This window comes from Cyclopterus lumpus, chromosome 6 (genome assembly GCF_009769545.1).
Source record: "Cyclopterus lumpus isolate fCycLum1 chromosome 6, fCycLum1.pri, whole genome shotgun sequence".
In the NCBI taxonomy this organism is placed as follows: Eukaryota; Metazoa; Chordata; class Actinopteri; order Perciformes; family Cyclopteridae; genus Cyclopterus; species Cyclopterus lumpus.
In genome coordinates, this window is record NC_046971.1 from 13,204,668 (window position 1) to 13,220,163 (window position 15,496).

General features: G+C 41.2%; 1 protein-coding gene across 1 annotated transcript in view; it reads left to right on the forward strand.

Moving 5' to 3' along the window:
- The first annotated feature begins 1,581 nt into the window (after window positions 1–1,581).
- Window positions 1,582–15,496, forward strand: part of ptprq (protein tyrosine phosphatase receptor type Q) — a 35,300-nt gene continuing 21,385 nt past the window's right edge. Inside the window, exons 1-21 of the mRNA XM_034535336.1 lie at window positions 1,582–1,626; window positions 2,048–2,173; window positions 2,265–2,409; window positions 2,538–2,822; window positions 2,920–3,134; window positions 4,842–5,022; window positions 5,313–5,678; window positions 5,766–6,077; window positions 6,674–6,967; window positions 7,338–7,637; window positions 8,354–8,484; window positions 8,606–8,735; window positions 8,810–8,963; window positions 9,130–9,236; window positions 9,723–9,820; window positions 10,229–10,397; window positions 10,609–10,869; window positions 10,963–11,123; window positions 12,697–12,808; window positions 13,318–13,426; window positions 14,668–14,782. Coding sequence (XP_034391227.1) covers window positions 1,582–1,626; window positions 2,048–2,173; window positions 2,265–2,409; window positions 2,538–2,822; window positions 2,920–3,134; window positions 4,842–5,022; window positions 5,313–5,678; window positions 5,766–6,077; window positions 6,674–6,967; window positions 7,338–7,637; window positions 8,354–8,484; window positions 8,606–8,735; window positions 8,810–8,963; window positions 9,130–9,236; window positions 9,723–9,820; window positions 10,229–10,397; window positions 10,609–10,869; window positions 10,963–11,123; window positions 12,697–12,808; window positions 13,318–13,426; window positions 14,668–14,782 — 3,816 coding nt within the window. The remainder of the gene's footprint in view (window positions 1,627–2,047; window positions 2,174–2,264; window positions 2,410–2,537; window positions 2,823–2,919; window positions 3,135–4,841; window positions 5,023–5,312; window positions 5,679–5,765; window positions 6,078–6,673; window positions 6,968–7,337; window positions 7,638–8,353; window positions 8,485–8,605; window positions 8,736–8,809; window positions 8,964–9,129; window positions 9,237–9,722; window positions 9,821–10,228; window positions 10,398–10,608; window positions 10,870–10,962; window positions 11,124–12,696; window positions 12,809–13,317; window positions 13,427–14,667; window positions 14,783–15,496) is intronic.

Consider the following 15,496-nt stretch of genomic DNA (forward strand, 5'->3'; position numbering starts at 1 on the left):
CAGCCATGTTTCATTGAATTTGGTACTTAGTACACTTTACAACTCTGAGTCGTAGTTGTAAATCTTAAGATATTGAAAATAAATGGTGTAAGATTGAGATTGTTTTCAAGTAGTTTTGTCTGCACATTAGTCTCTATTTTCTGGAAGAGCTGCCGTGCCAACCTAGTCAGCTATCTAGTGCTTTCAGGTGGTGGTACGATGCCATCAGCCTCTTATTCTACTGTATATTAACAATTGATATATTATGTTGACACAGAAGTTGTTGCATTTTTCATATCCGCTGTTGGGTTAAAATACTGTACGTGCTTTAACTTTAGCCTTTTGTCCAAATGAGTGTTGTGCGAGGGTTTTATCCTTATACAAAAAAGTTGAATGTGATCTTTGTCTTTTGTAGTTACTGTATTTTGAAGTAGGGAAATAAAAGATTTAACAGTGTCTTCGTCTGAATTATTGCAAGACTGACTGACCACCTGACCTGCAATGTGTCCTTTTCAAACACACTTAGGAGTTTCTCGTACTCAAATCTTATTAAACTCCCGCTCTCATCCTGATTCAGCATTTGTAGTGCTGACATGTGTTTGTGCTTCTGCTCTCAAAGTGTATTGCTGTGTGGGAGTCTCCTCTTCATAACAGAGACTCAGCTCCCTGTCTGTCAATCACGTCTCCCTTTCACATTCCTGTCATTCCACATGGGCCAGCTCTCCTACCACACCACACCCCACATCCGAGCCAAATCATTCTTACCACTGCACTTTGTTATGACCAGTTTGGAGCCCATGCTTATTTTAGAGGTTAAGAATACAAAATAGACCTGTCTGCTGTGACTGACTTGCTGACTGTTGGTCATCCAGAGGCATGGAGCTGGTGGCTTTGCCCACTGAGCATATCTCAATATACCACAAAGCCCGACCACATCTCTCTTATCCTTCTTGCCTTCTCCTCAGAACCCCCCATCTCCCCACCTCTCCACCTCTCCTCTCCTCAGGAGCCCAGCTCTGGAGTGGCCATGTGCCTGTGGTTGCCATGGTCTTCTGCTCTTATCCCAACAAAGAGCCAGAACAAATTGGGTTGAACTCCTACATCCTCCCTCTCTCTCCCTCTCTCTCTCTCTCTCTCTCTCTCTCTCTCTCTCTCTCTCTCTCTCTCTCTCTCTCTCTCTCTCTCTCTCTCTCTCTCTCTCCCCCCCCTCCATACACACCCAAAGACAGTCTCCTGCTTCACTTAAGGGTATTTGCTCCTCGGAGGAAACAGCCATTGAACTCTGACTGACTGCGCGCTAAATTTAAAGTCCAGGCTCTTCGTAAAGCTGAAGTGAAAGCAAGTCGAGATTCCTCGACGATTTAACATCGCTAGTATGAACATGTACTCCACGACGTTTCCACTCTTAACACAGTTACAGTTGACTGTTTGACTCTTAGCTGGTGGCCAGCGAGCCAGATAGTTAGGGACTTTCCACAGCATGTGGTTTATTTACGAGCTTCCCAGTGATTGACAGCTCAACCAGGACCCGCAGTTTCTCGCCTCAAGTGTTCGCGTCCAGCTGGATCAGTGACTGCTGGATGAGATGGAGTGACACTTCCAATGGGTGCAACAGCGCGTATGTGGTTGCTTGCCAGTTTATGCCAGGTAAGAGAATATCCGTCATGCTTATTATCCCCAGCTGTATGGCAGTTCTATTTTAAAGGTGCTGAATTGAGGAATTCGATATTCAGAGCATTAATAGAAGTGTAACTTGCCCCGGGAATGAAGTCATGTGTGTCTTGTTTCTCTGCGCTTTGTTTACATTAGTCAGGCCCTGCAGTGCATTCGTATCATTTAGTTGTGTATCAATGGCACTGGCTAGCTAACGTTACGGCCTGTGTTCTGCACTCATATGGTGTTTACTGCTGATAATGCAGTCCTGACCAATGGGGTCTTCTCTGAAGGTACAACTGGCTCTGTCAGCACTGTTAGCCGTCGCCATATTGAGAGCCGAATGGATAGGATCCCTCTTGATGTACAAAGTGTTGTTAGCTCCTGTGACACATGTTACTTTGCTCCTCCTCAGGTGGTCCTGCTGACCTGTGATCAGCAGTTAAACCCTGTTGAGGTTGAAGTTATATTTCAGTCCTTCCCATCCACAAAAGATTCAGATGCCTACAAAGTCACCTGCAGGACTGCAAGTAACCAGCTGGTCAGAACAATGGCATGCTTACTTTGGTTCAGTTTCATTAGTTTGAGTTTATTTATTTTTTACAACTGAATTCATGGTCACATCTCTGCAGGTGTATGTCGAGCCCATCGATCAATCAGCATGCTCCCCTGACTGCAAAATGTCATTACGATTGGTTGAGGACCCAAGAGGATATAACATCTCACTGACAGCCAGCAGCAATGATACTACTCTTGAGGCAAAGTCTTTTCCCTTCAGTGAGTGTCTGTGAACTCGGAATAACACTTTCCTGATGTAGAAAAATGTAGTGTTTGGTATAATGCCTATTGACGTTAATATGTAGGATGTCTTGTCTCTACTCCTTCCCTTATGTATATGTGTCCAGTTCCAGTCTCCCTGTCCTCCCTTCATGTATACAGCACAACTACCACTGCTCTCCTGATGTGGGAACTTCACAAACAACAAACCCTATCCACCTTGAGTCTATACAACACTCACACACAATCTGTCACACACATCTTCAACATAAACTCACCAGAGACCAACTCTCAGTACTCAGTGAAAGCTCTCCAGCCTGGCACACGCTTCAAGGCCAAAGTTGTGGTCACTACATTCCTCAAACACCTTCATATGACCTTGAAGCAGAGACTCAGCATTGATTTTGAAACAGGTATTGCACGCATTTGCCACACAAACACCACAATCAATGCATCATATGACCACAATTTGATCATCTTGTATTAGTTGTTGATAATTACCGTCTCCAGCTCAGTGCCCACCTGACTGGTTGGCCAATGGGAGAAGCTGCTACAATGTGAGAAGGATGGGTTTGACCTGGAGTGATGCCCAGCACAGCTGCAGAGGCCTGGCAGTCGGAAGTCACCTAGCTGATCTGAAGACCGTGGAAGATCTGCTTTTCATATCTTCTCACTTGCTGAACCTCAACCTGCTGCTACTATGGACCGGACTCAATGACCAGCAGGTAGCCTTATTATTATCACTAAGAGCCATAATGAATAATTAGAATAGTGAATGTCCCTTTGAGAATGTGCATATGTATGTATTATTTAACATTTTCTCACAAGGGATCACAATTGGAAATGTACATGAATAACTTAGCATTTTGTAAAAGAGAGATTTGTCAAGAAAACCTATTGAATACATATTCACAAGGTCACTGAAGCCATAACGTTCAATAGCTTGGCTTTGAGACTTCTGTTGCAGGATTTTGTTTGTGAATAATGACAGGTTTCTTTTGATTAGAAAGAGTTTACGAGAGAGTAGTGATTAAATACCAAAAAATGTAAAAAATGAATGTAAGAGTTTTTGTGAGTTTTGTCACCATTTTGTGGCAAACACCCAAACAAAATGTATTTAAATAAATGTTTAAATACATATTAAGTCACTATCTATCATGAGATGACCCAATCAAATTATTGAGCCATAGGGCCCACTGTTGAAGGTTTTGCAATATTTATATATTTGCAGTATTACAAACTTGGTGTCTGTGGTGACATAACAATGTGTGCGGTACTATAGTTTATCCAGTCCAACACACAAAGAATGTCCCTATGCTCACAATTCAGACAACTTGAAGCTTATGTATCACCGAAAAGACTAACATCATGAGGTTTGACACTTTAACACAATGCATTCGGCATTAATAGGAAAGGATGCTGTTAATTGCTGTTAATTGCCATGATTGCACTGAATGACCGCCATGCACTGTACACTGTGAGGCAATTAGCCCTCCGGGTGTTGCTAATTAAGGCTAGGTGTACAGGTGACCTAATGCTGCCTTCAAATGGAGCTTGTGGTGATGACACGGGACATGGCTCCACTGAGCAATTTTATAGAAACAAACCACAGACGCCGCGGTTCTCTATACAACCATGCATGGGAAGCAGTGTATGCAATATGCCTGACGTCACCGCTGCTAGGCAACCGCAATATTAACGTTATTGTCTGTGTCCAGTCCAGATGCCACAATTTAGCAAGCTATCGAGCGGTAACATAATGCAAGAAATACAACGGCAAAATGACAGAGGAAAAAGATGAGGCCGTCGAGAATATCAACATTTTCCTCAAACATATTAATAGATTTACGAAGGAAAACTCTATACAATTAACATAACAATATATTAACTTATAATCTTTTTATACAGTTCATCAGTTATTCTGATCTGCAAGACTGTCAAAAATATTGCAGCATTTGGTTCTGTAGGATATGAAGAAACATATGGAAAAGGAACAGCAGGACCGTAGTAGATCAATGAATGTACTGCAGTATAGTTAAACTTCCCCGCACACGAATACTCCTGTAGTGTGCACACCAACATACTATATGGAAATGACGACTCTTTGTTGGATTTACTTTTTAGGATTTGAGAAGAATAGTTTAAGTAAATACAGATATGACATTTCAAAACCAGCCTATCTAAACAGTTTCACTTGATCTGCCTGCAGCAAGGTCGTCACATATGAAGGCATATCCTCTGTTTCAAAATCATAGACCAATAAAAGCACAGGGGAAGTGTTTTACAATTTAAACACAAAAAGCCCCAACGCAGCAGGTGCTCCTTAAAGAGGAGTTTTGTTTATGATACTTTCACTTTAATGACAGTCAGCTGGTGATGTCTGTCCTGTGTATACATACAGTGCATAATGTCTCTCTTCTGTTAACCCACAGGAGGAGGGGCATCCTGTCTGGTCTGATGACTCAGCCTATAACTTGACAAACTCCATGATGTCATTGCTGCCAGCCAATCAGACAGACTGTTTTGCCCTTCAGAGGAATGCCACAGGGCCAGGATACTTTCTCACTCCATTCTTCTGCCACATCCCCTTACCCTTCATCTGCCATTGCCAGAGTAAATAACTTGTGTAATATTGTATTAACCACATCATTTTATTAACCACATAATTTACTGTGCATACGTTATTTGAGAAAATGTTGAGTTCTCCTTGACTCGATGCAGTTTTACAAAATAAATCTTTTATTTAAAATGTCGCAATGTCATAACCCTCAACCAATGATATTGTTCAATCTCAGGGTAAATAAGTAATGCTAAACACTTCCTAGTTGCTAACCCATACCATATACATTTGCAGCAATTCCTTCCCTTATTTCCTTCTCAACTTGTTTCTCCCTCTTTCACAGCCCCTCCTGTCCCTGCCGCATTCTCCTTTGACCTGGTTCAGGTGACAGAGCAACAAGTACATCTTCGTTGGAGTCACCTTGAACCCTTGGACTCTCTTAATCTTTCTTCTTTTGAGATATTCCTCCAGTACCAAGAGGAGGGAGATAGAGAGTTGGTTCAAGATAAAGAAGATAGAAGCAGGAAGTCAGAGGACAAAAAGGGCTTGAACGGTATAAGAAAGATTGTCAGCGTCCCCATATCCTTGTCCTCCAGAGAGGTAACGATAACAGGGTTGTCTCCAGGGAGCATCTACTCTTTCACCCTTCGAGCTTCTCATCCTGCTGGCTCCACCTGGAGCTTAGGACAAACACAAACTGCATACACTAGTGAGTCTGCTGACACACATAAAGTACACAAGCAATTTCTTGTAGTAACAGATGTAACTTCAAGGCTTTATGTAATCTTTCTTACAGGACCTCTTCCTCCTCAAAGTATCACTTTTGGCCCCAGTACCATCAGTCAGATCAGTGTCCACTGGATGCTGACAGATGCACAGTCAGGGGTTAGACGGACCTTTGTTGTGCGCTATGTGGACGTGTCTTCACGAAAGGAGAGCATAGTTGGAATGACCAATATCTCCAGGTTATCTGAGACTGGTGGGCTGCAGGCATACACTGCTGTGATTGGAGGGCTTCAGCCGCACAGGAAATACAGGGTTGAAGTTTACACCGTCACCCAGCGTGGCGTAGAGAGCTGTGGGCAAGCGCCTGTGACTGTACAGACTGGTAAGCATGTAACGGGACGTTACAGCAGATATGTGTGAAGCCTCTGTTCTATTGTTGTGTTCCAGTAAGCCATGATACGGTCCCAGTGAGTCAACACCCACAATACCAGAACCCTGAAACAGGCAATTAAATGGAATTCATTAGTTTCAACATATATTTTATTATTTACACCTTGGATTTTCCTACTGATTCATGATGATTGATTTCAATTGCTTTGAAATCTTGAAAGATATAGTTTGAACATTTGGGCAAAAGAACTTCACAATCACAAGGTTTCATTAATTCACTGTTATTGTAACTATAGTCCATCAGACAGTACAGTACCATCCAATATTTGACTGGACTTTTGGTTGTACGAGACACTTTATTGTTAATCAGTTCTGGGAAGCAACACCGCCTACTCACAAGGCGCCAATAGTGAAGATGTTTAGCAATTTTTTTGTTGTAGTAGAGTTGGCATAAATGGAATTTTGCTGATCTATTTTGTCAACCAAATATATTTAAAAATGTGCAGTATGTAAATGCATAGTTGTGTAATGCAGACTTTGCTATAGCTTTGCTGACAACAAAATAACAACCTTCTTTGTGCCTCTTAGCGGTGAGGGCCCCTGGTGATCTGGTGGTGTTGAACACAACGGGAGATCTGACAGTCTGCTGGACCAGTTCACCTGATGACCCACCAGATGGTTATTATGTCACATCCCACCCACCCATTTATCCCACCCTAACCTCACTGTGGGTAAACCAGTCAAGTCCCGGTGCACACTGGCCACATCCGTCTGTGTGTGCTAACTTGGGCACATTTACTCCAGGTCAGATTTATGAAATAGGAGTTGTCTCTCTGATGGGAAAGGACAGGAGCAACAGGACCAGAATCATACACACCACAGGTAAGATAAACAACAATACAGACAGTAGTCTGAGGTAGCCAGTTTTGTTAGAATGCATTTATCTTTTTGTGTTTCCCCCTCCTTGTTGAGTTGCAGTGGAAGGACAGGGAATATAAAGAGGGGGGTGGCACTAAAAAGGCTGTAACTTCATATTACCTATTTGGAAAGCTTCAGATAAACTTCTTAATACACATACATAATGAGGACTGTGGATGTATTCCCCCAATGGCCAGTATGAACAAAAGGAATGATTACAGTGAGCAAAATATGTTATGGGCATCTGACTTGAATAATAATGGACCTATCCTTTACTAATAGAGACAGTAATGTCTCCTGTCGTTGTCTCTTGTTTCTCCCTCTGTATGTCTAGATCCAATGCCAGTTCAGGTAGCAGTCCCCCTTTCAGTGGGCACAAACTCTGCACAACTGTACATCCAGCATCCACAGCTGGGTCTGATTGATGGGGTGAATGTGTGTGTATGTCCAGGATTGTGTGACAGTCTGTGTGAGGGACTGTGTGGGAACACATGTCACTGGCACTCCCTGGCTGCTGGTGTTCATACCATAACCCTGAGCAACCTCAGTCCAGGATCAGAGCACCAGCTCAAGGTGTATAGCACAAGCCGAGAGCAGACAGGACCACCGTACTACACACGCCCCGTTAGAACAAGTGAGCTACCCCTGCTACGACTTTAATGATCTCACAACATCGTGGGTCCTTCTCTGCTAGTGTATTGTAACCTGGAAAAGGCCTCTCGTCGCCTTTTCTCTTAGGATAGCACTACTGTATCTATTATAATTTGGCATTAGTTAAAATGTCTTTATCTATTGCATATCGCCGAAAATTAGATTAAATTAATCCACTCTAATATTGGCATCACTTTACTGGTTAACTGGTTGGTTTTCTTTTGAAGATTTATGTTCTCAACGTGTAGTGCTCACAAACAACAATAGCATTTAGGTCAGGCCTCAAGCTATATGACAGATGTCATGATGTCATATTGTATGATATATTGTGTATCTTGTTTTGAGACAGTGTGCTTCTTAAGGCAAGCAGATTCCTTTGTGACAAACCCAAAATGAAGGCTCAATGTTGATGTGGATAAGCTTTTTTTCTGTCTTTGCTCCTAAATTAAGATAAGATGATGGCATCATCGTTCAATGCATTTAAAATATATATATAATATATAAATATGTATATTATATATATTGTATATACACATGTACTGTATATACAAATACAGTATGTGGTGTCTTTCATCAAGTTGTTGCCAACATTTTATTTCATTATTACCACAATAATACCTGTAATACCTATATCAATTACATGATCCCCAGGTTTTTAAAACATAAAATAACAGTGCTGGATATGGTTTGTGATTTTAGGTCTGGCTACTCCTAACAGAGTGAGGGAAGGTGTGGTGACAGATTCGTCCATAGAGCTGCTTTGGGATCCAGCAGAAGGACATGCTCACAGCTACGAGGTCATCTGCCTAAACTGTGATCACTCACAAATGGTAAACCCCCCAAAAAAGGTTTTAAGTCTTAATGATCTGTCGGCCACTGTGTTAGCAAACATTGCATCAAGAAATACAAAGGGATATAGAATGTTTATGTTGTACCATTTGTGCGCTACAGGTGCAGAAGGTGTTTAGTCAGAGTGCAACGTTTTCTAGCCTGAGTCCAGGCAGACTCTACCTCTTTGCAGTACGAACAGAGAAGGAGTCCTTCACAGACAGTTCACCTGTCACCATCAACATCACTGCGGGTAAGCGCACACATACACACACTGCTCAATCTTTTTATTTGATCTAACTACGTGGAATGGTTTTCATACGCCAGCCCCCAGCCCAGTGGATATGTCTCTTGTGAATAAAACCACATCATCCATATGCGTACGTTGGAGTTTGGTCAGGGGACAGGCGAGCGGACTCATCCTGTCAATCAAAAACAAAACATTCAGTCAAGAGCTGATCATTTCTCATCGGGAGGCCAGGTCAGTCGCACTCTTCAGCCAGTTGCACAGATTTTTTACAGATTTATGAGACTGGCATAACCATCAAACAGATCAAAGCTTTATTTTATAACAACAGAGTGCAGTTGCAGTGAAACTCAAAGTTTGTGCTGACAAAACAATGACAGTTCGAGCTGTGTGTTCACAGATCTTACAACTTTGAAGGCCTCGCTCATGGAAGCCAATACACAATTGAAGTGATTAGCACCAGCGGGGAAAGAACGAGTAAACCTGATACTATGATCCTCCACACCAGTAAGTTTAAGACATATGCAACACTGGGACCAAATATTTGTTGTGACTGAAATATGCAAATAATAAAATACATATTAGATTAAAAATGTAAGATTCTAAAGAAAATATAGATTTCTTTAAGGAGTGCAGGTTCCCATGTAAACCATGATAGGCAAAAAGGAAATATTGCATAATTGTGTTGGTTTCAACCTTAGTTCACTTCACTGAAGACATTTGAAATAAATCTTTCAAAACAGAAGCTCTGAGGCAAAGAGGGACCAGTGGATTTTCAATGATAATATAATGACAATAGAATGATGTTCTATTATTCTAAAAAGTATATAGAAATGATGATGAAATAGTATTGCTTGTTAATTGCTTTTTTAAAGTGAACCTATAAAGTTTTCAAAGAGTTTATATTTACTTGTGTATTACCTATAGTGACAGATGGCGATGATTATGAGTCAGTTCATGGTGTCTCATGCTAATGGGAGTCTTTATCTCCAGTCCCAGAGGTGCCACAGGATGTGGCTCTTTCAGAGCAGGTGGTGACGTCTGTGTTTGTAACCTGGAGACCACCGCCAGGTCAGGTGGAGGGGTACAAGGTAAGACATGTAAAGTACTTCACCAGTTCAGTTCCAAGTAATCAAAGAGTAGGAGAGACAGGCATTAAGATGTTCGTCCTCATTTGTCTTACACACACATTCCTCAAAAGGTTTTCCCTTCAAAGGCCACAGAAGGCCACATTGGTTCTGCACTCACCTGTTGGTTACTTAGGAACCATTGTCGGCACACCACAGATTTGGTTACCAGCCCTTTAAAGATGTATGAACTCAGTAGAGCCACAACCAGGAAGAATGACCAAGCACAATCCATGCACACACAATAGCAACTCACAGGAACAAAACAGAAGTTAAATACATTTGTACATACAAAGGATTGATGAAGCAAAAAAATGCCATGTTTTTGTTATTTTAAATTTGTAAATTTGGGACTTCTTTTTTTTTTCTCAGCTTGTTTTTGGCCTCCGGTCTGTGGACAGGAAATCATGGATTACGGTTCTGGTCCAGGATGCACATTATGAGATCAGGGATTTGATTCCGGGGTCAGGCTACAGTGTCAGCATTCAGAGTGTACTTGGCTCAGACACCAGTCAGGCAGTCCACAGAGAGTTCAGCACACGTAAGAGATACTCATGCATACAGACACACACACACACACATATACAGAAACAGATAGGTCTAAATTCTGTACAGTGTTTCAGAAAGTTTTGTCCCGCCAAGATAGAAAAAGCTGTTTGTGATTCCTCAACGCATAATGCCCTCTTAACACATAACATAACGGAACAGTAGCCAAAGAGATGAAAACCAAAGGTGTAAAAACTGTGTTGCAGGCCCTGCAGGATTATGCGCTCTTCATTTAGGCCACGTAAACTCTTCTTCTGTCTCTGTGAGCTGGGACAGTGCGTTTGGGGAGTTTGACTTTCACAGAGTCACTGTGGCCAATACCTCAGGCACAAACACGCACACCGTACCCAAGGAGGAACAGGTTGCCGTGGTTACGGGGCTGGTGGGCGGCTGCAGTTACAACGTGAGCGCTGAGAGAGTGAGAGGAGTGACAGCGGGGCGCGCTGCCTTTCTGACTGTAACCACAGGTAGACGATATTACAAGGGCTTGTTTTATTATTTTTATTTTTACTTTCTCCACGTCTCTGACTCTATTTCTCCCTTTCTTTTCCTCTTATGAGTGCCAGCACATGTGCGAGGAGTGCGTGTCGTGAATATGTCTGCACGTGCATTCTCGCTACGTTGGAAGCAGGCGATTGGGTGTGTTGATCACTATCAAGTCCACCTGCTACCAAACCAGGGAAAGGTCACAGTGTACCCTCCGTGTGACGGATACATTCAGGTACACACACATACTCAATGAAACACACATACGCACACACTGCTGAGATATAACAACAATGGCATTTCTGAGCTTACACTTTTACCTAATAAACTCATTGTATCGGCTTGGACAATGGGACCGTGCAGTTCAACTGAATACACTTAATGCAGTTTTCTGAAGAGCAGTAAAACAGGAAGAGTTATGATACTGAATGTACAATCTACTCACACACACACACACACACACACACACACACACAAACACACACACACACATGCTTCTTTATCTCTCCTCCCATTTAACCAAATCCCACCCCATACCATCTCTTCCCAGCTGCCAGGTGTCAGATACCCCCAAAATGTAACTGTACACGCCACACACACAGTGCACACAGAGCACAGGGTTGAGTAATAGATCTCATTATTTATTAAGTTGGCCTCATGAGCTCAACCCTGAATCATTCATTTGCTTAAGCAGCTCTCCCTAGAGAGATAGAGACCAGAGGGAGAATGTTAGCCTTGTGCTAATAAGAGCATTCTATATCCTCGTTAGTTAGCCACACATATTTTGGAATACCTCAAGACCAAGAGCCGTCAATATCCAAGTCCGAGAAAATAAACCCTGTGACCTTTATTCATGCCGCTAACCAGCTCCTAGACCCTGGAGTTGTTCCTCTGCACCTCAGTGGATTACCTGTAGCCCACCGCTAGCCATTGTGCACTATCAGTGGATGCAGCTCTACTGGCTCTAACCTGCTGTGTCTAAACTAAAGCTAACTCTGCTAACCAGCATGGCCTTCTTCTCACTCGTCCTGCTGCTAACGCTCTGCTTGAGACAGGTACACTCACAGGTAAGAATTCAACACTCAATATCTGGCATTGATGTGCACATATATGTTTTCATACTCAGATATACAGAACATAAATATAACACTGAGAGAGTGTTTGTCATATTTCTGGGAGGTATTAGTGTGAATTATTGCATTCCAAACATACTAATGTCACAGGTCCAAATGTTTAAGAGCAAAAAGGCTGCAACATAGTTCTTCTGTCGCAAAAATATATTAAGATACAAACAAGTGCAGCCATAGTTTAGTTTTAAATTAGATTTAAACTAAAAAACAAATCCATATATATTACTGATTAGAAGGAAAATAAATACTTAAAACAATTATTCTATGAATTGATTGGCAGAAAAAATATATATTTTGTAATGCTCTGAAACAAGGATTAGCTAAAATTATCCAATTCCAGGATCACAGTTATGAAGAATTGCTGCTTTTTCTTGTCTTACGTGATAGTAAGCAGAAAATCTGGACTTGGGCTGTTGCCAAAACCAGCAATAACAAATTGCAATTGACAAATCAAGCAGAAAAAAGCAAAAAATATCACCTCTGCATTTTGGGAATAATGATGGGCCATTCTTCTCATTCTCTTGTATTTTTATAGAGCATCATTCACTTGCATTGACAATGTTGAGTCATATACAGTTAAAAATCAATTAAACAAAAACACAACCGGAACATTACAGGTAGTTATGATAGAGAGATACAACAGTAAACACTGGTTCTGTATTTATTTTGTTTTGGCAGGCTGATGTGGTGAATGTCACTCCAGGAACACAATACAGTGTGACGGTCACAGCAGTCTCCTCCTCCAACATCAGCCCCGGAGTCAGCCGCATGATCAATACTAATGAGAGTGGTCCGTCGTGCACACACTGTTTACTGTCGTTTCGATGGGTTTTGTTTTTGAGTGTTAAAGTGCCGTAAGGTTCTCTCGTCTGCCCTCTGCTGTTTAATTTTGGTCCCTTAAAGCAAACACACACACATCGAGGCAAAGGGATTAGTACAGTAGGTGTGTGTGTTTAATTCCTCTTAGGTAACTTAAGCCTGGGCTTTTGAACCGCAGGATGAATGGGTCTCCAGTGAATGTCATTGAAATGCCACTACTGTGTGAGGCCTTATTCATCAGAGTTCTGCCTCAATCACACACACACACACACACACACACTCGGAGGATCAGTCCCCAAAGACAACAACACTATTCTTCAAATGACTGTGGTACTGTGTAGTGTTGAGTTCTGATAAAATAAGTTATTTACCTGATTTGTATTTACTTGATTGTATGTTTGCTGTATTTCTGGTATTGCTGTGAAAAGACACTCTTCTGTTCTCTTCTCTCCTTCACACACTTATTTTCTTCTCCTCCAGTTCCTGGCCCACCTTTAACCCTAGAAGGAGAGGCCGTGGGCTCCAATGGTATTCTTCTCTCTTGGACAATGCCATCTGATGCCAAGAATATTGACGGATATGTCATCAGGTAATGAATTGTTGTAGTCTTGAAAAACTATGATTTATTTTGGTCTATTGGTGGGGGTCCAGAAAGGTTCTAAGTCACAACTTCACAATCCAGAAGAGCTTCGTTGTCTATGTCTATGTCAAGAAAATTGCAGTTGCAACCGCAAATCAGAGAAAAGAGGCATGTCAATAAAGGAAAAAAAGGAAAACAAAGATATATAATGTAACATTTTATAAACAACTTGCTCGTGCTCTATGTGTATTGCACAACTGAGACTGGGAATGAGTCCGTTGATGTGTTTTTTTAGGGGTGGAAGAAGTATTCAAGTCCTAAAAATACTCCCTTACAAGTTTAAAGTATTCAAAATCATGTTGTTGGTAATATTATCTGCAAAAGTATACTTTAAGTTACTGTGAGGAACTTTTAACTGAAAAAAGTCTAAATGTAATACTGAAGCCTCTGTATGACCGACATAAGTAAACAAGACCATTAACGAGAATATTTTCTATTTCTATATGTTTATTTTTAATGTTTGTAATTAGTGAACCGGGTCAGATTTTGCACAAAATGAGACAAAATAATGCAAGGCAAGGCATCTGGCAGCGATCAGGGAGAGCAAAGGAGAGCTCCCCGGCTCGGCAGCAACAGCTCCTCCTCCAGTTCGGACCAGGCCGTACTTCTGGACCCGCTCGAGGGAAGGGAGGCGCAGGAGAACCAGAACTGACTGTCAGACACTGCTGCAGTAAAATGAGAGGTTTTCTGGTCTGGTGCTCGGAAACAGTACCACTTTTGTCCACAGGGACCCAAAGTTATTTGTAGTAGCTTTAGAAAAACATATTAAAACAACTTGATTTGCATTAAAAACCCATGAATTTGTTAGCAAATTTTTCAAAATATTTCTTAATAAGAAAATAATCCTCAATTCTAGACTCAAATCTAGTCTAAAATGGCCCAAAAAAAAAAAAGATTTATTTCACGTATGCATTATGCTTAAAGAGATAATAAAAGGAAATAGTTGTAAAAAGCTTCCTTCTAACGTATAATGGAATAGATGTTGCATAAATTGAATTTACTAAAATAAAGTACCTTAACTCTATCCTTAAATACAATTGTAAATTGTAAATTATATGGCAGTGTTACAGCTCAATTGAAGAGAATGTAAATCTTTTACCGATGACTCTTTCATCCAGCCCCATATTGTACATAAATGTATAATGTGAGTTGAAAGAGGATGATCTTGAAAATGGGATTTCTGCCTGTAGGTACAAGGAGGTGTGTCCCTACCCCGATCCCACCTTCACACAGGTGACCAAGTACCTGGATGTACCTGAGACCCTGCTCACTGACTTCACTTCAGGTTCTACATACCACATTGAGGTAGGTCATGCCCTTCAAGATTCATTCTTGCTGGCCATTAAGTAGTAGATAGGAATTCACTTTGGTGAACTCACATCACATAACCAGACTGATATGGAAATAAACAGATAACCATAGCAAAAACATAAAACCTTATTTTATGCCTGAAAAATAATATAAAAATGAATAGAACAAGCTTTCCGACCAAATCCCATGGATATTACTGTTTATTTACTGGGTGTTTGTCCACTAAATATTAATATTTAATTTAATATAGACTCCCATATCCAACAATCTAAGGTGTATCTCATAATATATTCCTGGACACTGTCCACTGTACCTTCAAATGGACAGATCCCACTGGACCGAACTATTCTCTTGATCTGGCTGAATGCTGGTAATTGATCCTTCCTAATTTCATTATTAATTAGGTAAACAGATCTATGGATCAGCCATGGCTCTTTGCACTGTCTGTTGTCACTGAGCTTGAATGTGATCGTGCTTATTAGTTTTCAGAATTCATTAACCCACAATGACCTTTATACAAATGGTCTCTGAGAGACTGACACACATCATGAGACCTGCATATTCTGTATGTATGTGCACACGCTTATGAGTGTGTGTGCATGTATCGTATTACTACTTCTCACCTGTGAGTGCGTTGGCCCACACACTGAGCCGTGCCAAAAGCTGAGCTGACAGACAGTTATATAATCAACAAAATCTTATACTTTA